Source organism: Fusarium flagelliforme, assembly GCF_020744385.1.
Source record: "Fusarium flagelliforme strain FIESC 12 MPI-CAGE-AA-0113 chromosome Unknown B0J16scaffold_1, whole genome shotgun sequence".
Lineage (NCBI taxonomy): Eukaryota > Fungi > Ascomycota > Sordariomycetes > Hypocreales > Nectriaceae > Fusarium > Fusarium flagelliforme.
This window is the reverse complement of record NW_025763503.1, coordinates 7,674,887-7,694,792: the sequence shown is the minus strand read 5'-3', so window position 1 is coordinate 7,694,792 and position 19,906 is coordinate 7,674,887. Positions and strand designations below refer to the sequence as shown.

General features: G+C 49.9%; 5 protein-coding genes across 5 annotated transcripts; 1 reads left to right on the top strand and 4 right to left on the bottom strand.

Moving 5' to 3' along the window:
- Window positions 1-334: 334 nt before the first annotated feature.
- B0J16DRAFT_367849 (uncharacterized protein) lies at window positions 335-1,056 on the bottom strand (the record flags this gene model as incomplete). Its single annotated transcript, XM_046130161.1, has 4 exons — window positions 815-1,056; window positions 716-779; window positions 596-681; window positions 335-474 (listed from the first exon to the last, which is right to left on the bottom strand). The coding sequence occupies exons 1-4, from the start codon at window positions 885-887 to the stop codon at window positions 335-337; spliced, it is 363 nt and encodes a 120-aa protein (XP_045990461.1). The 5' UTR covers window positions 888-1,056.
- A 2,478-nt stretch (window positions 1,057-3,534) lies between these two features.
- On the bottom strand, window positions 3,535-5,104 carry B0J16DRAFT_258126 (uncharacterized protein; the record flags this gene model as incomplete). The annotated part of the gene is made up of 2 exons (XM_046123169.1): window positions 3,535-4,992; window positions 5,042-5,104. 2 exons carry the CDS (start codon window positions 5,102-5,104, stop codon window positions 3,535-3,537), a joined length of 1,521 nt encoding a protein of 506 aa, XP_045990460.1.
- A 2,688-nt stretch (window positions 5,105-7,792) lies between these two features.
- On the top strand, window positions 7,793-9,841 carry B0J16DRAFT_45676 (uncharacterized protein). Its single transcript, XM_046133897.1, has 3 exons — window positions 7,793-8,402; window positions 8,450-8,716; window positions 8,762-9,841. The coding sequence occupies exons 1-3, from the start codon at window positions 8,002-8,004 to the stop codon at window positions 9,819-9,821; spliced, it is 1,728 nt and encodes a 575-aa protein (XP_045990459.1). The 5' UTR covers window positions 7,793-8,001; the 3' UTR covers window positions 9,822-9,841.
- On the bottom strand, window positions 9,825-13,717 carry B0J16DRAFT_331171 (uncharacterized protein). The gene has a single exon (XM_046126545.1). The coding sequence runs from the start codon at window positions 13,641-13,643 to the stop codon at window positions 9,861-9,863; it is 3,783 nt and encodes a 1,260-aa protein (XP_045990458.1). The 5' UTR covers window positions 13,644-13,717; the 3' UTR covers window positions 9,825-9,860.
- Window positions 13,718-14,424: 707 nt separating this feature from the next.
- Window positions 14,425-18,094, bottom strand: B0J16DRAFT_45603 (WD40-repeat-containing domain protein). The gene is made up of 3 exons (XM_046133895.1): window positions 17,639-18,094; window positions 14,922-17,558; window positions 14,425-14,871 (listed from the first exon to the last, which is right to left on the bottom strand). The coding sequence occupies exons 1-3, from the start codon at window positions 17,978-17,980 to the stop codon at window positions 14,764-14,766; spliced, it is 3,087 nt and encodes a 1,028-aa protein (XP_045990457.1). The 5' UTR covers window positions 17,981-18,094; the 3' UTR covers window positions 14,425-14,763.
- Between the last annotated feature and the right edge of the window lie 1,812 nt (window positions 18,095-19,906).

The window sequence follows — 19,906 nt, the reverse complement described above, 5'->3', positions numbered from 1 at the left end:
GGGTTCCTTGTCGATCAAGTCGAATAGGTAACAACGTGCAGCTCTCTCCGAAGGCGTACCCATGGCCAGGGGCTCGTCAGGACGTTGCGCAACCTCTTCAGCTCCTCATTCGTACATTGGTAAGGAGTACACTGCTCGAAGTCTCGGCGGCGACGAGACCCTTCGAAAGATCCCAGAGGGCAACACAGAGTGAGAAGCAGGTGGAACGGACACAGGACGGAAAGCGTAATATTCCTACGAAGCGTTAGTCTGGTGTAGCTAGCTTCCAAGGAATGGGATAGACTTACCACCTTGGGAGCAGATCACGATGGGGAAAGGGGGTGATGGCAACAGGCTAAGGTTCCTGGACATTCTTGGGCTCGGGGGTCCCTTTGAGGGCAGCCGACCCATCAAGGTCAACCGGTGAGTTGGTGACGATTTGCTTCTGGGTCAGTGTCCTGTAACTTGATGCCAAAGAACGGGATATACTCACGACTAAAGAAGCATAACAGGAAAGCGTGAGAGTAAGAGTCGAGATCAACGGATCATTGGCGATCATTTGCGTTTGATGAGTTAGTCTGTTGTGGCTCGATGCCACACAATGAGATAGACTTACAACTGAGGGAGTAGATAGCAGGAAGTATAAGTGCAATGGCAAAAGTAAACGGATCATGGATGGGTATTTGCTTCTGGGTCAGTCTGCTGCATTCGATGTGAAGGAGTGGGGTAGACTTACAATCCAGTGAGCTCATGACGAGGAAGCGTGAAGATAATCGTAACGATCCAAGGACGTTGGTTAGCTTGATGTTTATGCCAGGGAGCAAGATAAACTTACAATCTGAAGAGAGATGACGAGGAGCCATGAGGGCAACGGTGAGGCTCCGAATGCTTAGCGGCGACTTGCTCATGGTGAAGCAGAGAACGTCGATAGTCGAACATTATGTGAAGACACCAGTCTGGTGGTGGACAGACATGATGTCTACAGATGGGGAAGATGTAAGAGAGAGTATGAGAAGAAGTCCATGTCAGAGCCTTGATCAACGGGGGATAACACTGCATGTAAAGAGAGCCAAGTCGTCCATGGCGGAAATGAATGAGGAGGAAAGAGGGAAGAGGGAAGAAGACGGTGGGAGACCAGGGGGTATTTATACTCGCCCGGTCTTGACTAGGCCATGTATCTGCAAGACGGGTATCTACGCCACGTCCCATCTTCCAGAGTGCAAATCGACCAAGTGAAACACTTCGATTGCTGGAAACTGGTAAAGTCCTCCACTCCAGATCATGTTTGAAGGGAAATGTCATGATGCCTTTGTCGACAATCGAGAGAAACATCATCCAACAGCAGATATCTGACCGGGGAGTCCATCCGGTCTTCAATCTTGGATGTCCAACAACTGCATCATCACGACAACAGAGAGGAAACCCGAAGGATTCCATCCAATCTGGCCGGGAGAATACATCCGGTCGCCCTGCTTGAAGTCCAAGCTGGACAACTCTGTTGACATTCGACAAAGTGTTCCACCCGAGAGCAAAGACATGGCCGGGAGAGTCATCCGGTCGAATCGGACTCTTTAGATGCAGGCAAGCTTGCTTGAGTGGGCCGTCGATAGATACACGACGCAAGCGTAATTATCACGGCCAACCTCACTGTAGCAATCAAAGCATCAACCCATCTTACCCTCTCTCGTCAATCATACTCCCAGGTGGCGAAGAGTAAATGGAGCAATCTCACACCCACTCTCCCCCCAGAGTATTAAGCATACTCCCATTACATATTATACCCCGAAGACAATGGATCGGGAAGCAATAAGTTCAACAAGCTTCACGGCTAACCTAATAACAGCATCCAGAAGCATCGCCCTATCTTGCTCCTCTCTCATCAAGCATACTCCCGATCAAACATGACGTCCTGTTGGCAAAGGACAAGTCCAGCCGTCCTAACCTCCGCCGATAACAAAACATACTCCCGTCGGATATCGCACCCTGATGGCAAAGAGCGACAAGTTCAGCAATTGCTCCGACCATGACATCAAGCATGCTCCCGACCAAACCTCACGCCCTGGTGGCAAAGTACAAGTCCAGAAATCTCATAAACAACCTCTGACGATAGCAAAGCAAAGTCCCGTCTAGACAGAAGGCCATGGAAGTGACATGTCCAGCAATCCTCACTCACCCTCCGACCATCGCATCAAGTATGCTCCCGTCCAGACCTCACACCATGACAAAGATGATGGGAGGAAGAATTCCAGTCATTCTCACACCCAACCTCAAACAATCACGCCTCATTGGCAAAGACCACGGAAAGAACAAGGCCACGCCCAGCACAATCCTCACACCAGCCTCAAGCAAAGACAAAAGCATCAACCCGTCTACCCGACTCCCCTTTCCAATCATATCTTCATTCCGACTTAGTATTCTTACTCAGATGTCAAACAACAGCGGCAAAGCGCCTTTCTGCCTGGCAAGCTGCATAATACGCACATTCACCTTCCTTCATACTTCATGGCGTAGCTAGACTGCTGGGTTAGAAAGAAATTGTCCTCTTGGACTTGAGATTTCTGAGTAAAATAACGTGAGATTTAATTAAATATCGTGAAGAGGCCATAATATTCCGTCTCTTGTGCTCTCAGCGGTCAATTCTCCCAATACTCGGAGGTCAGACCACCTCCTCACTCATTCCTCTTCACCGTTACACAACATCCCCAACCCGCCAAACAAGACAAATACGATGACTCAAAGACATGGTGGATCAACCAGATAATGAACGGATCAAGGAAGTAATGATGAAAACACTCTCTTGAAAACATCGACTGTCTCGTGAATACTTCCTTGATCATACGCCCAGCACCTACCCGCTACACCCCACAAATCTCACGCCCAAATCTCATCCCAAGCCCACACCACAAACAATGGTGATCTGACATGAGATCGGGTATCAAGCTGGACAAATCTCGTTACGTTGCATTACAAATCTCAGATCAAATCTTATTGATGTGGATGCCAAATCTGACGTCAATTAGCATCAGCTTTCACATGAAAGCATCATATCATCAATCAGCTCAATCCCAGCATCAATATCACAGCATCAGATGGAAGTCAAGTACAATCAAAGGCTCATCGCCCAATTGATCTATGTAAAAAAATCCTAACTAAAACCAAAATACCATCCCAAATAAAAATCCCAATGCAAACAGCTCCGTCATCTGTCTTCCGTGCGTCATGCAATAAAACAAGAAGAAAAAATATACTCAAGCGCGTGCAAGAGTCGCCCATTGATTTCCATGCCCATAGTTCTCATAGTGTCTTATCCACTGCTTCTCATTCATTTCCATGCTCATAATGTCTTGTCCAACTTCTTTCGTAAAAAATGATAGCGAGAGGGGGAATAAATCGCTGGTGGGAAGGGCTTCCTTCAATGCCCCATCCATGATTCTTCGAAATGTAAAACAGAAATGAAATCTTGTGTCGTCTTGTAGATAGATGATGTATAAATCTTTTTCATCCACCTCTTTAAAAATAGAAATGCGCCAGAATAATATGCAAAAAGGGTATGATCTAAGCCATGACAAGTGATCGCTCCTTCTTCTCCTTGTTCTTGAAAAGAGCCTTGAGCATGTTGCTGTTGGTACGGTTGGCCTTGGGTCGCAGCGTAACCTCAGAAGCATCATCTCGTCGACTGCTTCGGCTGTCAATAGACCTCGTCTCGATCTTCTCGGAGCGCTTGCTCCTTGAGGAACGGTGACTTCGCTCGCTATCGGCGATGCTACGGCTGTCGTCGTCGCGACGGCTTCGCGAACTGCGGTGGCTACCTTCTGTGCGGTGTGACTTGGAACTTCGGTGGCTTTCGTGCGTCTTGCTTGTTCGCGTGCTGCGGCGAGACTTGGTGTCGAAGTCGTCACCGCCCATGCGACTTCTTGTGTCGTAGGCCGTGGGTGTGATGAGTTCCATGTCGACGCTCTCGGCGACGGACTGTGCAGGAATACCTCGCATCCAGGTCTCAATTGAACTTAGATCATCGTCGAGAATGAGAGCCTCATCCATACCGCCGTACTCGACGGTAGGGGCACTTTGTGAGCGCGTGAACTCAGGTCGCTCCATGGGTGCACCTTCGTAGGCCAAAGATTGGCGCGCGGCCTTCTCCTCAGCCATTTTCTGGACAATCTTCCATCCTCCAAAGCAGATGACTGTGACACCAGCAGCGATACTCGTGCCGATGAGGAATTGCGGTGACGATAGAAGCCCAAAGACAGCGGGAGATCCACTCTTGAGAAGAGCCAGCAAGGCGGGTGATGATTTCTTGACAATCTTGGACAGCTCAGCTAGCGAGAGCGCAACGGCCGCGGCGTGGTCAGGGTTCTTCTGAAGCTCGGACATTGTGTGCGTGGCAGAGTGGTGGATACACTTGGCTTCGGTAAGGAGACCCTCGACGCGGTGAACGAGTCCCATGGCCTGCTTCTCATCGACTACCTGCGGGTCCAGATCGGTGCGGTCCTTCAGATCGGGAGGGACGCTACCGTAGGCGAGGTCCATGTCGATTTCCTTGCGAGGTTTTGTCGCTTGTACCAGCTCGCCGGTCGATCTATTTCGGGGAACCATCTGGCCAGCGTTGTAGGCTGATGGCGCCACTGAGCGAGCCAGAGCATAATTCATAGCGACACCATCCTCGTCGTACATCATTTTTGTAGGCGCTCTGCTGGGAGCTTTGCTGGGTGCTGTGGCAGAAATCTCGGTGTGTCGCTCAAGGTTGTCGAGGGTCAGGGCCTTGCGGCTGCGGGTGTCAAAGTCCTGTCGTGAGTGGACGCTTCGTGATCGGCGACTGCGTTGTGAACCAGCTTCGCTGCGCTGGTCAGCGGCGCGAGGGGGGTAATAGCGGGAGCGGTCATCGTCGACGAATGTTTGTGGGGGAGGTGCACGAGCGTCAAAGGTTTGCGATCGCTGAAGAGACTTGATCTCGGCTTTCTTGTCTTTGTATGTGCCTTGAGCTTCCTTGAAGATGCTGAAAAGCTGCTTGCCCTAGGAATTGTTAGTCTGGGGAGTGCAGAGCGCGTAGAACAATACGAACGGTCTTGATAATTTTGCCGGAATTGTTGACAATGGTAATTGTCTGTTCGAGTGCGGGCGCCATGGTGGGCAGCGGTGTAGGTCAGAGCTGAGGATGTCGGGTATATTGTTGGAGGGAGGAGACCAGCTCTCTCTGTATGTCTTTGGATTGTATGTCTCTGGAATGCGATGATGAGACAGAAAAGACAAAGGGAGCTGAGCTGTATTTGTTGTCGTCGAATGCGATACTGACCGCAACGAAGGGTCAGGTTCAAGTACGAGCAGGCCTGGCCTGTCTTGAACGATACGATCCGATCAGGGACTAGGACTTGGAACTGGGATACCCCTTAACGAAATCGATCAAGGAAGAAAAATAAAAATGGCCAGGCGAGAAGGAAGCCCGGTAGAATAAATGATTCACGCAGAGTCCCGGGCCCGCGGTGGGAATGAGCTGAGATCCGCAGTGGGGTAGCAGGAGTGGGAAGAAAAGGTGTGTGAGAGCAGCAGAGCACGGAACAACTCAAAGTGTTCCGGGTGTAGATAAAGAGGTCGGTCAAGCCCTGAAAAAGAGGGAGCCCAGCGCTATAGTTACAGCGGCCTCCAGGGGGGCAAGGCCAAGCCCGATCGCTGTGGCACAAAAGATGGGGACGTTGTTGTACTAGGCGGTGGACACCGGGGAAGAGAAGATAGACCAGCCCAGTGGGGAGAGGAGAGAGAAAAAAAAAGGGGACTGGGCTTGGGTATTCAAGCGAAAAGTGGAAGAATAAGCTTGGGAGGCGGTGGATTTGTCGGTGAGGAAAAACCGGAGGATCGTACCAACAGGGAATCCCAGTGTTAGACAACAAGACAAGACAACAGAGCAGAACAGAAAATAGAATCGAGAATTGAAATGGAAAAAAAGGTTGTACAGAGATTAAATCTAAAGGTGTTGCATCAATGCACACACACACTTTCAGCTCAACTTGGGCTTTTGGAAGAGCGGTAATTCGAGTGGGATGGGTCAGGTTGGGCTACCAGTTTAATGTAACAATAAAGCCTCTATCGAGTTGGATGTGTGATGAATGGTTGGATAGCGATTCTCAGGCACAATAAGCGAATTGGGACCCGGAAATGTGACAAGCTGCACGATGATGTGAAGGATGGTCTGTCGTGTTACATACAGTAGCTAGAACTAGTCGCTTGATGCAGCATTAACAGGTGGTCAACACTTGGTCTTCCATGGAGTGCATGGCACCGCATTGCATATGGATCAATGGGCTTGACCGTATACTTGGAGTATCCGTTATGACATGTTTTACATCACGAGATATCTTGACAGTCACAGACTCATCCACAGTACAGTTCTTTGCAGTCACAGACTCATCCATAGTACAGTGGCTTTATCAACCTGAATCTCCAACGCAAGCCCAAATTGTTCAGTATCTTTACTATCATGGCCGAGACTCAAAACGTCTCACAGGAAGACATGCCGATTGGTTAGACGCCCCCTCTTCGCGCCCACTCCTCGTCAGGCGCCTGTGCATTTGACACTTGACCCAACAGAGACAAAGCAGGGATATCCCTGTTTTTGGGAACAGCGCTTCGAAAGACCGTGATCGCGCCAATTCGCTTCGCACATGTGGTTCATCTGGTACCCTATCAAACCAGGACAAGGCGATAAAATGCAACATACGTAGGAGATAATAAATCAGGAGAAACATGGGTCTTGCAGAAAAGAACACTCGGAGAAGAAAGAAAGATGGCTGGGGAAGAACAACGATGCATGGGATGTTTATCCGTTTGCTGTAGATCCTGGACCTTACTTTTTGCAGTTATTCTCTTCAAGGATATTCCCTCTTGGTGCGAGAATCTCGCTGATCACGGGAGACAGAATAAGGTCAAGCGCCATTGCGCCACACTTGGCCAGCGCAACTAAATGTGGCTTGACTATAGCGCCCCTCTTTCAGCTGCTCTTGTTTTCTTAGCCTTGACAAATACCCTAGAGTTGAATGGTTCTATTCGCTATATCGTGTTAATGTATTCGTCACGGCCACATAAGCTCTGTGGCAATGTTCTTTATCTTTGTAAGAGTAGAATACAGTAAGGCTCATTAATTGCTCATATCTCACCACCTTTATGCCTTGTGTTGAGTCTAGACCCGTGATATCTCGTTCCTGCCCAAAACTGCACTCATCACGCAATGAGACAAAAACGGCAAGACATATTTCCTTCGGAATAAAGCAGACGATGCCATGTGGCAGATCACAAACGAAAAAGCAAGTTGTTAGTCTTCCCGAAGAATGATCAGCGGTCTTGGCCTCGGAAGGCCTCAAGATGTGATATTAATTGCTGATTTTCTCCACTCGTGCTGTTGTTATTTGTTGAACTTGACTCTTAGAGGCTGGCTAGTGATTATATACTTTTGTATTAATACGACGTTGTTTCTGTTAGTGTAGTCAGATTGAATGACTGTCTTACTGTACATTGAGGTTGTTGGCGTCCGATGGTCGGGGTCCCCAAGATTCACCCCGCAAGCTTGGCGGTACACAATGTTGACATCCGAGCTGGACCGAGGAAGCATCATTGAGATGATACTCGATATTCAGGTATCTCTGATGTTGAAGAGTCTTGTATAGTTGGATTGAGTGAGATTAATTGATGGTAGATATCCTATAATCGCGACTATAGCATAGACAATCCCCGGTCAATACATCACCATCACCCCATGGGCTTAGCCCCCAACCTTGTTTAGTCGAGTACGCGTTTCCAATTCATAGCAAGCCCATTCAACTTACTCTCTACGGAACATAGAAATTACAATTCCACTTCAATTATGAGATTGACTTCTTGTTCTTCAGACTACCAAGTATAAGCCCGCGTCATCCCGATGCTCCGGCTTCTCCACACAATTATCCCGCACTTGTGAAACACCATCACATCATCATAGAAAGCCATCTCATCACCACCAAAGAAACACTCTCTACGGAGTACGACAGAGACAAAATGTCTCAAATATCATCGCTATGCGATTCCCTCCAAACCTCAACAGCAAAAGTCGTCGATGGCCTTCGCAGCTTCGTAACGTCTTACCCGCAGTCGCGTCTGGACTTGGCCAGTCTCTCACGTGAATTGGCTGAGCTGCAGATGGTAGCGAGGCTGCTCCATCACAACGCGCAAGCAGACTCAAACGTTGCTCTTCCGCAAAGATTGGACGATGCGCTGAATGCTGTTATCAGTGAGGCAGGCGAGCTGATTGAAGAGGCGGAGGATGCGCTGGATTTGGATAAAGAGGAGGAACGCACGCAGAGTTGGCTGGAGCATACTGCGGAACGACTTTCGCATTTTACGAAATTGCTTGAGAGTTTGAGAAGTGCCATGAGTGTAGGCTTGGATTGTGTTTTATTGTGAGTTCCTCAATCTCATTTGTGAAATGAATACTGACGGTTTGTAGAGCTATTAATTCTCAGCCCCATGATGGTCAACGAGAGTTACCAGGTTACAGCAGCTCCCAGATCCTCCAGGAAGCAGCAAACATACGCACAAAGTATCTCGGTGAAAGCGACAGCGAAGACTTCCGCGTTGAGAGTCAGCGAGTGATTATCACCGAGTTTCTGGAGGCTGTTCATGAGTTCATTTCTGAGAGCTCATCTGCTGTCCCGCCTCCTCCTCCAACGGATGAAGCTGTCAGCAACAGTAACAGCAGCTTCGCCAATCCCGAGTAAGTCTCCTCTTCTCATCCATGGGTTCTTGCTTACAATTTTAGGACAATCGCTTCATCGCCTCACTCAGAGACAAACGAACCTCCCATCCCAGATTATAATGCAATCGGCATAACATCCACAACACCCCTCCGCATCTCCCTTCGTCACCTCGCCAAAAAAGAACTCTCAAACCATGAAGTCCTCGAAACATGCTATCTCTCCCGCCACGGCGTTCACACTTTCGCTATTCAAACTCTAGAATCTCCAACGCGTTTCTTCGACATGAGCGCCAACCAAGTCTCATGCCTCCAGAACCAGCATGGCGTGAACATGATCTTCTCGCGCAATGGTCGTCAGTGGGCTTATCTCAGTGAAGAAGACGGAAAAGGTCTCAACGCAGCAAACCACGACGGGATCAACTTTAAAAAGCCCGTTATTTATCTGGGAGATTATATTAACGGTCGGAAAGTCCCTGTTGCGAAGTGGCCGGGTGCTAAACCACTTGCCTTTTCGGATGATGGGAATTGGCTTGCTGTAGGAAGCACGAGAGGTCGCGTCGGTCTTGTTGACTGCAGCGCCAACATCAACAGATCCTCCGTCGTTATCCCATGTCATTTGGATGAAGTTACCCACGCTGTCTTCACACCAGACAGTAAACTCCTAATCACACAATCACGCGACGGCACAATCCGGATCACGAATGTAAAAACTCGCGTCTCAATCGCCAAACTCGAAACAGACACGTGGAAAAAGCCTTTATTCCTCGGCACGTCGCCCGACGGCGCTCTCATCGTCGCACTCTGGGGAGACACGGTATTTCACTGGAACCACGCGACCGCGGCGCTAGAGTCGTATAGTCTCAGCGGACGAAGAACAAGGGAAGGATGGCCAGTAGCTGTATCTGCAGACTGTCGCTTTTTGTGCTGTCGGACGGATGATGGTGTTGATGTGAGCGATTTGTACTCTGGAAGAGTACTGTATACGATTAAGTTCCAAAATGGGTTTGTTACGGCTGCGTCGTTTAGTTGGGATGGGAAATACTTGATTTTGGGCAAGGCGGCGTCTTGTATGGGGTTGAAGGTTGGGACGTCGACTTTGGATGTGTGGGAACTTGTATTCTAGGCGTCTAAAAGCTTCATCTTGTATTTTGTGTGAATATGATCACTCAACCTCTTTCCATCGCGCTTCAAGTAACTGAACCCTCATCATAGGTCCTCCGCTCATAACCTCCGCTGCCTTCTCCCTCGCCTGCCTATCATACGTGTACCCTTGCAGCACAAACTCATTCTCATGTCCGTACCCAGCATATGAGTTTCCGACTGTGTAGCGATGGCCCATCGTTGCATCCTGCGTCCATCCCATGCTCTTGTACACAGTTCCTTGCACACCTAACATCTGCGCCTGCATAGCCGCCATCTTCTGTTCATTCAAGATCTGCTCGCATTGCATGATCGTCTGGGTGTATATCATGTGTCGTTGCTCTGCGAACGACAGGAATCTTTCGAGGTTACCCGTCTGGCAAGCTTCATTGTATAAACCCCTCATGCGAGGTGAGAAGAGATCGCACATTCGTTCTTTGTTAGGTTCTCTCTGACCTGTGAGTGCAAACCTTGGTTCCAGTGCTGTACCCTTCGCAAAAGAAGCATAGCAATCTTCACAGATCGCTACCATTCCCCATCCCCACCATCGTCTGTTCTTGACAAACTTGATTCTTGGACAAGGCTCAACAGAACCCCATTCCGCAGCCCAGTCCAGGAGAATCTTATCATCTCCCCAATTACGTGCATGGGAGTATGCACCAAGCGCTTTTATCGCACGCGGATGTCCGAGGTTAAAACCACACAGATACACGCCTTCTTGTGTAGTAGTCGTGTCCTTCATAAACCACCTCGAGCCTCCGACGGGTTTGACGATGCCTTCATAGCACGCAGCGCAAATACCCCAGCCTTGAGGATCGTTAACAGGTGTGTACCAAACGCCACCCTTCGTGCCCTGACTGTCACAGAATGGATACTTGTCCATTTCCCGCACAGCATTCCAGAAAAGACTTCTGTCCTCATCATCCAAAGCCTGATGCATGGGAATAACAACATTCACTTGTCCAAGAGCACATCTCGTGTTGTAATTCCCACCTGGGACCTGCTGCAATTTATGCTCGTCCTCAGAAGCGTAGAAGTAATCGTGGTAACACGCCCCGCAAGCCTGTAGTCCTTCTAGTTCAGATATAGACTTGTACCACGTATACTGATTCGCATTGACGATGTTCAACTTTGGACAATCCGGCAGTTGGGCGCGCTCGTTAAATTGTCGACAAAACTCCCCCCATTTATTCTCCTTCGCATAGTCCATGAACTTGCGTTTAAGAAACCACACGCTTAAATCGCAATAAGCGCCGCCTTGATCTCTTTGGAGAGTATAATACTTCGCAAAGGAAGATGTAATGAGCCCATCTTCAAAACAAGCCTGACAAATAGTTCCATTCGGAATATCAGCAGCTCTATACCACAGTTCGCCTTCAACAGTATTCTGTTCTCTGCAGTCGTTGATACTCATCCTCCTCTTCATAAACTCAACAAGCGCATCCAAACTCCCGGACTCGATGGCCTGAGGGAAGAGCGTATCCTTGACACGTCTGCTACTAAACCGACATCTCCGCTTTTCGCCATCATCGTAGAACACTTTGCGGAAGGAGTTGCTGAATTTGGAGTCGTAGATATGATCGATGTAGCAGCGGGCGCAGATGACAAAGTCTGGGACGGCGGGGTGGTAGAACCAGTGTTGGGGGAAGGCTGTTAGGGCTCCTGAGCATTCGGCGCCGGGTTTTGCGCCGCAGGGGTGTTGTTGTGCTGGTGGTGGTGTTCGTACGCGAGGAGGTTTCGCTCGGATGGAAGGAGGAGATCGCTGCTGTGATGAGGTCTGAGTAGGAGCACGAGGCGGTGTATTGTAAGAAGCCTTGCGTTCATGCGACTGAGAAGTTGTGGGACTTGAAAAGGCATATGGACGTCGCCTTGAGTCTTCCTGTCCCTGCGATACAGGCGTCTGGGGCGGACTCATCGGAGGAGGCACCTGCTGTTGAGAAGCATGCCCAGACGACTGTCTTGGCCGATAACCTCCACGCCCAAGGTTAGGAGGCGGTCCAGGTGGAGGTGGAGGCGGGGGTGGTGGTTGCTGCTGCTGAGGCGAGGTTTGAGTAGACGTGCGAGGTGGTGCCTGGTAAGAAGTCGTTGGACTTGAATAATGATATGGACGTCGCCTTGTATCTTCAGGCGTCTGTGGTAGATTTGTCGGAGGAGGTGACTGCCGCACCTGCTGCTGAGAAGCTTGTCTGGGAGACGTCGCTGCAGATGGTTTCCTTTGACTCCATCCTCCGTTCCCAACCCGTACAGGAGGCGGTCCAGGTGGAGGTGGAGGCGGAGGCGGCACCTGCTGTTGAGGGGGACTTTGAGGTGGAGGCGAGGGATATGATGTCTCCGGCTGTTGTCGCGGCGGTGATTGCTGTTGAGGTTGAGGTCGAGGCGACTTTTGGGTTGGCGTACGAGGTGGTGCCTGATACGGAGCCGTAGGAGTTGAATAGGCATACGGACGTCGCCTTGAGTCTTCCTGCCCCGGCGTCTGTGGAGGAGGAGGTGAGTGCGGCACCTGATGTTGAGAAGCTTGTCCAGGGGACGTGGTCGCAGATGGCTGTCTTTGTCTAAAACCTCCACCTGCAACGTTTGTAGGAGGTGGTCCAGGCGGCGGTGGAGGTGGAGGTGGAGGTGGAGCAGATCGCGGTACCTGCTGTTGAGGAGGACTTTGAGGTGTAGGCGAAGAATATGAGGTCTCTGACTGTTGCGGTTGTCGCCGAGGTGGTGAATGCTGTTGAGGTTGAGGTGAGCTCTGGGTAGACGGGCGAGGCGGTGCTTGATAAGAAGCCGAAGGACTCGAATAGTGATAAGGACGTCGTCTTGTATCTTCCTGTCCCTGCACTTCAGGCGGCGGTGGCGGCGGAGGAGGTACATAATCTTCAGGGACCTCAGCCGAGAGATACGATGTCCTCCTCTCCCTGGAAGACTCATAATTCGAAGTCTCTGGAGGAATCTCAGCCGAAAGGTACGATGTCCTCCTCTCACGAGAAGACTCATAATTCGACGTCAACCCAGAACCTGCACTCGCGGTACTAACAGGCCTCTTTGGCAAAGCAGGCCTATCCTCCGTACTGACTCTCGGCGGTAAAGGCGGTCTCACCTCCTCTTCCTCTTTCTGTGTATTCCTCGCCCGCTGTATCTCATCAAACAGCCTCTGCTGCTCCCGAATAAGCTCCTCCTCCCCCATCTTCAAACCCCTCGCCTCCTCCGCCCTCAACCTCTCAAACTCACTTCTCTGTTTCTCTTCATCAATCTTCATCTTTGCCATTTCCTCCTCCGCTTTTCGCATTTGTGCTTCGTATTCGGCTTTGTACTGTGCTGCTAGCCGTTCTGTTTCGAGCCATTGTGCTTGTAGTTGTTCTGCCTGTGCTCTTGCTTGAGCTTGCTGTGCTTGGAATTCAGCTTGTAGACGAGCTTGTTCTTTCGCTGCGTCCACTTTCGCTCGTTCTGCTTGGGCTTGAAATTTTGCTAAATCGGCGTAGTATTGTGTTCTGCGATCCATTGGGGGTGTGGATGATTCATTTGGTGATTGTGGTTGATATGATGGTTGTGGTTGATATGGTGATGTTGGGGGTGGATATTGTGGACTTTGAGGTTGTCCATATTGAGGTGACTGAGGTTGGTAAGGCGAAGATTGCCCAAACTGGCCTTGCTGCTGCCACCCCGAAGGTGAACCCTGCGAATACCCAAAACCTCTCTGCTTCTGCTGCTCTCTCTCTTGCTGATACTCAGTAAATTGTCGCTGTCTTTCTCGTTCCAGCTTCATTCCCTGCTTATACTCTTCCGTCGCCTTATCCACAAAGTCCTTGAGCCACGCCATGATAGCACTATCCACGTTAGACAAAGAGGCACAGTAGGCAAACTGCCAACATGTAAATTAAATCAAAAGCCAAGACGTCAGTTGGATCAGGGAAGAGGGGTCTAAATACTCATCTGCAACTCCCCGCGTCAGAAGGCCGGGTGGGTATAAGCCGCATATCCAACGCATCGGTCAATGGTCTGACCACTCTTGGAAGATCTTACATGACCAGCCACATCTACTCCAGTTACAGCACACATCAGTTTCTTTCGGATACTATGGAGCTCTCATAACATCATTAAGTCTCTCGAACGGTGTAGTTTATATTTTATGAATTGTCGGTCACGAATGCTCAACAGCATCTCCAGCGTAAATTGCCCAACTGTACACCTTTAATGTAACCCACCCCTGTCCTCAGCTCGGTACAATCGGACAAAACGCTCCAAGACCAAACAATAAGCTTATACGAGCTCAAAACTGGACTGTACTCCCCATAGCACAAACAGCAACCATCTTGCTATCTCCAATGTATCTGCGGATATCATGACTTGTTCTGCATTGCCAGTTGGCCTCTTGCCAAGCCGTAGTGACTCACCAATCGCTTACAGCAAACCTCCACAGCGAGTTGGATCTCCATGGCTTTGCCTCAAAGGATTGGGACCTGTTGCATCAGGTCCGTCCCAGAGCGGAATTCCGCCGTTGTACGGAAGCATACAAAGTCACCATTACAATCACTATGCATCACCAGCTTCAGATTGATAGCCAGAATGAGAATCTTTATGTCATTCAAACTTCACAAAACTTAATCATGTGTAACAAATTCATTCACTCCTAGTTGCAATGCTAGCCCCTAAACGAAGACTTTTGTTCATCCTCTCAGCTCGACCATCTGCCTGTCTGATCTTGATGACATTTCTGAAAATAAAAACAATAGGTATATGCTTTCCCATTCCCCCCCGAAAATGAAAAATAAAACAAACGCCTTACCCGCCCCTGTTCATGCTGGTTGCCATCGTAACTTATATATGTTGTTTATACGTAAAATGTGTGACGCCTCAACGCCTCATTAGTCGTCGATCAAAGACCAACAAGTCGCATGTAAAATCATATCGCTGATATTTCATACGTTTCGTAATGTGTATTACGGTTCTTCCTCAATCATGGCCCGGACTTCGGGTTCGTTGAGGAGAATGCGCTTGCCCAGTTCCTCTGGGGGCTTGCCATCTCGGACAGCTCCAAAGTCAAGAATCTGCATCATGTTAGTAATCGTTCCTATTCGGACGTAATTCATCAACATACCTCGACATAGGTGAGCTGGTCTCGCTGAACTGCAGCCACACATCGTCGTTCATCAAACTTGACTTGCCAAACACCACTGAGGTCGCTCAGCAGGTCTTGAACGCATTCGCCAGTTTTGACATCCCACATTTTCACTGTCTTCTCACTACCACTAATGACCTTGCGGCCGTCATGCTGAAAACACGTAATAGCTCCAGTATGAGCCATGAGGACATTGCGGCATTTGCCATTCTCGGGATCCCAAATTCGCAGAGTCGAATCAGCAGCGGCAGATACCAAGATCTCGTCGCGAAGGTCCAATAGACCGACAAGTAGGCTATGTCCTTCGAGAGTGTACAAACATGCGCCAGTTGTGAGGTCCCAAATCTTGACCAACGAGTCCATGGAGCCTGAGATACAACGGTTGCGCTTGTGATCCAAAACGACAGAGTACACCTTTTGCAAATGACCGTGGAGGACATGAAGTGCTTCACCAGTGCTGATGCGCCAAACACGGACGGTGCTATCGTAGGATCCACTGACCAGAGTGTCGCCGTGGGCTGAGATAGCGCGAACCGAGTGAGTATGCCCAGCCAAGACTCTAATGAAGTAAGGGCAGTCGGACTCGTGGGCCGGAGGTCCGGTCTGGATATAGCGGCGAGAGCCAACCTCGGGAAGTCGCCAAACTCGGAGCTGGCTATCTCGAGATCCAGTAATGATGAGAGGCTTCTCAGGCTGCATGATAGCCTGTCCGCTGGAGTCTCTGCCGGTCTCTGTAGGCATCAAGATTTGTAGACAACGGACAGTACTAGTGTGTCCATAGAAGACCTGTTGACAGAGTCCGCGCTCAATGTCCCAGACGCGAACGGACCTGTCGGTCGAGCCGGAAACAAGCATATTACCCTCATACTGCAGAGCCCAGACACCACCCTCGTGACCCTCGAGCTTCTTGCGGAGCTTACCGGTCTTCGTGTCGTAGATGTGAATGAGGGTATCGTCGCTGCCAGTAATGATCTTGTCCTCGTCAAACTGGAGACAAGTAATCACATGTCGAGGATGAGCTGCAAAGGCAACATGGCCGGGTTTTACCTCGCCGCTGGTCCAGCTCTTGCGGATCATGTGGTGGCGACGGTAAAGTGATTTGTAGAGATGAAGCTCGCGAAGGCTAGGCAATCCAAGCTGAGGATCAGATACCGCGGTGGCAGCGGCGTTAGCAGCAGACAGAGGTCCTTCAGATGGGTGTTGTCTGATTTCGGGCTGCGACTTGCTTTCCTCGCGAGACACGGCCTCCTGGGCACTAGCACGTCGCTTCGATCGCTCGGCAGCCGAGTATGTGTTGAGCGCTCGCTTTCGCTTGGAAGCTCGAGATTTCGAGGCTGTCTCTTGTCGAAAGGTTCGGGTAAGCTCGTGCTCGGTTGAGGTCAAACGGTTTCGCATACTAAGGTCCTTTTCGTAACCGGTAGCTCCAACAGGATCTTGCCAACCCCAGCCCTGAAGAATTGCCTTTTGAAGCTCACCAGGAGGGAGGGTGTAGCCATCGCGGTCGAACAAAGCCTTCCAACCAGTCTCGTTCCGGTCAACAAGATTGCGCCAGTGCTTGGAGACTTGTGCAGCACAGCAGAGATCCTTGTGGTCGAGATGCGACAGAACAGAGTATCCAAGTTCGAGAGGGAGCTGACGAAGGAAATCGCACTTGAGAGCAGGGTTGACAGCGTTGGCGACAACTCGAAGGGTAGGTCGAGGGCATCGGCGAAGGAACTGATACATCATGAATGTCTTCATTTCGGTCTTCATCGAGTCGAATGCCTCCAGAAGTGTTTGCGTGTCGACGACATGGGGAGATCCATCGGGACGAGTAAGAGCGAAGTCGTCATCAGAGCGGCCAGCAGGTACAAGTGCAGTCGAGGGATCATCTTCTGTTAGCTGTGATTCATCAACCCAGCGAGAGGGGTCCGTGTTTGATGTCTGAAAGCTGGCTTCATCTTCGGCATCGGTGGTGTGTAACTGAGCAGCTGCTAAAGTAGGCGACAGTCTGGGACTAGGGAGACTAGCATCCTGGGCGGCAACGACATCTATACTGGGTCGGGGGTTAAATGGACGAGCGGGCTGCTGGAGGGACCCGTCGATATCCGTAAATGGTTCTGCGTCGGTGTCGGTAATTGGTGGAGTAGCCACATTACTGCTAAAGACGGTGTGGGAATCACTCTCAACAGGGCTTGTAGCTTCGTAGTGAGGGCTGACAGTAGATGAGGATGCTTCGGGGGAGTGTTGTCGCTCAGGGTGTGACGAACGTCGGCGAGATGGTCGATCAGAAGAAATAACAGCTTCTGAAGTATCAGGGGTAGCAAGGAAGCCAGTAGCCGCTCGAGACGACCTCTCCAGTGATGGTCGATTTGAGCCATGAGCAATGGAACGACGGAGTTTGTCTGTAACGGCATTAAGTTGATTTGATCGAGGGGCTCGTCGAGGGTTGTTGGATGTGGGTGCTGATGATTCGGGAGAGTCTGTAGGACTGGTTCTTGAAGCTCGGGAGCGTCGGGGGTAACCTTCTGAAGGAGATTGTGATCGATGCTTGGGTACTCGCACGAGGGTATTGGATTCATGAGGAGATTCGGAACTAACACGACCGGGAGTAGCACGGCCATTACTATATGTCATCTGCAAAAATGTCAGTTTAATCTTTAGCAAACATGGCCGCGTTGCGTGGCAGCATGCATGTGTCAGCAGTGAAAGCTTACCTGCGTATCTGTTGGCTCCTCGGCTTCGTCGTCTGTCTCAAGGGCACCAGGCATATTATAAGAGAACTGGATCAGTTCTGGGGGTGTGGGCTTCATGGCCAGAGGGTACTCTTTTGTGTCGAGGTTTTCGAGGGGTACAGGATCTCGAACGAAGACGTGAGGGAACTTGCGGGTGAGACGAGTAGTAGTCGTGACAGTCTTGGTCTCGACGCACTCGCTCACCTCGAGCTGGAATCGACGGGATCGATTGTTCTGGCCTTCGGAGATGTTCACAGACACTGTTTGTGAGGGTTTGGGGTGACGAGGCTCGAGAGCCTGACTGGTTGCGGGTGACGGTGTCATGGTTCGTGATGTTTGTGTAGTGTTCGTCCGTGACAAGCACCAGGCTGTTGACAATAATGCCTGTGCGAGACGAAATCGTAGGGTTCCGTTCGAGAGTTGACGTGTTGAAGTATATCGTCAACCGTATTCTGCGGAACCGACCAAGCTGAACGAAACACTTAACGCGAAGGTAACGCCAGATCACGCATATGCAACGTCCACAACGGCCAAGTGTTGAACGCTATCCGAAATGATCGACCAAGACAAGCGAGTCGAGTATATACGAACAGTAACCAAGTCGTGTTTGGAGTGTAGACGAGGGCGTAGTGTATCGACAAGACCGCGAAGGGATTTCGACGGAGGCTTCCCGGAAACGGAACGGAGACTGCACGCTCGACGTTCAGAGCAGCATATATCGAAATACCGTTGCGAGGGCGGAAGGAAGGGTCGTAAGGCTTCCTATTGTTGCTAGAGACGCGTGCAAGCGTGCACTTGACAGCTGGGGAAAGGCAAGGGGATGCCTGGGTGTACAAGGGAGTGTGGCGAGACGGGCGGGAATAAAGAAAGAAAACGAGTAATTAGATAGAAAAAGGAAAGCCAAGATACAAAGAAAGGAGACAACGGGACAAACAAAGGATCGGTGATGTTCGCCTAAGATGCTTCTTCTTCGCCTCTTTTTTCTTCGTGCCCTTTTCCGTTCTGCTTCTCGTAGGGCTTCGTCTGCTTACGAGGCTATGGTGAGAGAGAAGATATGGTTGTGCAGGCTGATGTGACGGAGGAGTTGGTCTGGTTCTCGGGCCAAGGTAGATGTGGACTCAATCTTTTACAGCTATACCGGATTGGGCTTGGTGTTGCATGGCAATGGTTGGCCCAGGGTTCTTTCCCAGTGACAAACAAGGCCTAGCTTATCGAGCATGTGATTATGATTGGACGATTGGGTCTTAGATCCGTTACTCTTGGGGAAGGGGAAACATGACCTTGACACGGGGGGTGACCAAGTACCTCTCCGCACGGATTCAGGTACTATTAATGGGCGGTTGCGGGAAAGGGTACTTTACATGCAATGCAATGCTGGAGTGAGCTGCAACCCTATCACAGTCTAACTGTTGTCAAAGACATGATGAATCTGTTGGTGATAGTTCAAGCTAACTGTGCATAGAAACGCCTTTCCCTTTCCTTGTTAGTAAGGATGTATGTAGAATTCATGGAAAGTGACTTGGTCTGTGTCTTGTCACTCGGAGACCTTCCTTCTCCAGCTGCGGCTACGTCCGTGACCGAGAAAGCTGGAATTCAAAGACAGGTTTTAACCACTTAGTCAGCCCCGTTTAGTGTCCAAGGCAGAACGCCTGTCGATTCTCAACCGGATTTTCACGGTCTAAATCGAGGTTCGTGCTCGTGCGCTCCTTGGAACAGAATCCTTCGAGAAACAAGGACGATGATGGCTTATATCTCACGTGACAGGTTTCCATTTCCATCGGTTCCGGTGTCGGCGAAAGTCGAGATTATTGCCTCTGGAAATGGATGATCCTTGATTAATGGCATTGTATCGAGATGCGACATGGATTTATGAGACATAAGACCTTTTAACGCGTATGTTTAATTACTTTCACGATTAATCTGTGATTATTGTCCTGTTGTCCTGCCAAGGGAGTGAAAGGAGAGATCGAAGAATAGACTGTAAATAAATGGCATCAAACTGATATATCGGCGAAGTTGTTTCTCCAGTCAATTATTGATCATAATATCTAACTCTCTGGATATACTATCCCTTCCTTCTTACCTGGATATATACTGTATCCCTTCCCTCAAGCTATCAACAACTCCTTTCCACTTAAAACCCCCTTCCCCCATAGAAATCACAATACCATCTCCAGCATCTCCCTTCCATCAACATTCTCGGCCAAGCTCACTAAAAACACTCTTTCGCCACGAAAAAAAGCACTCGCC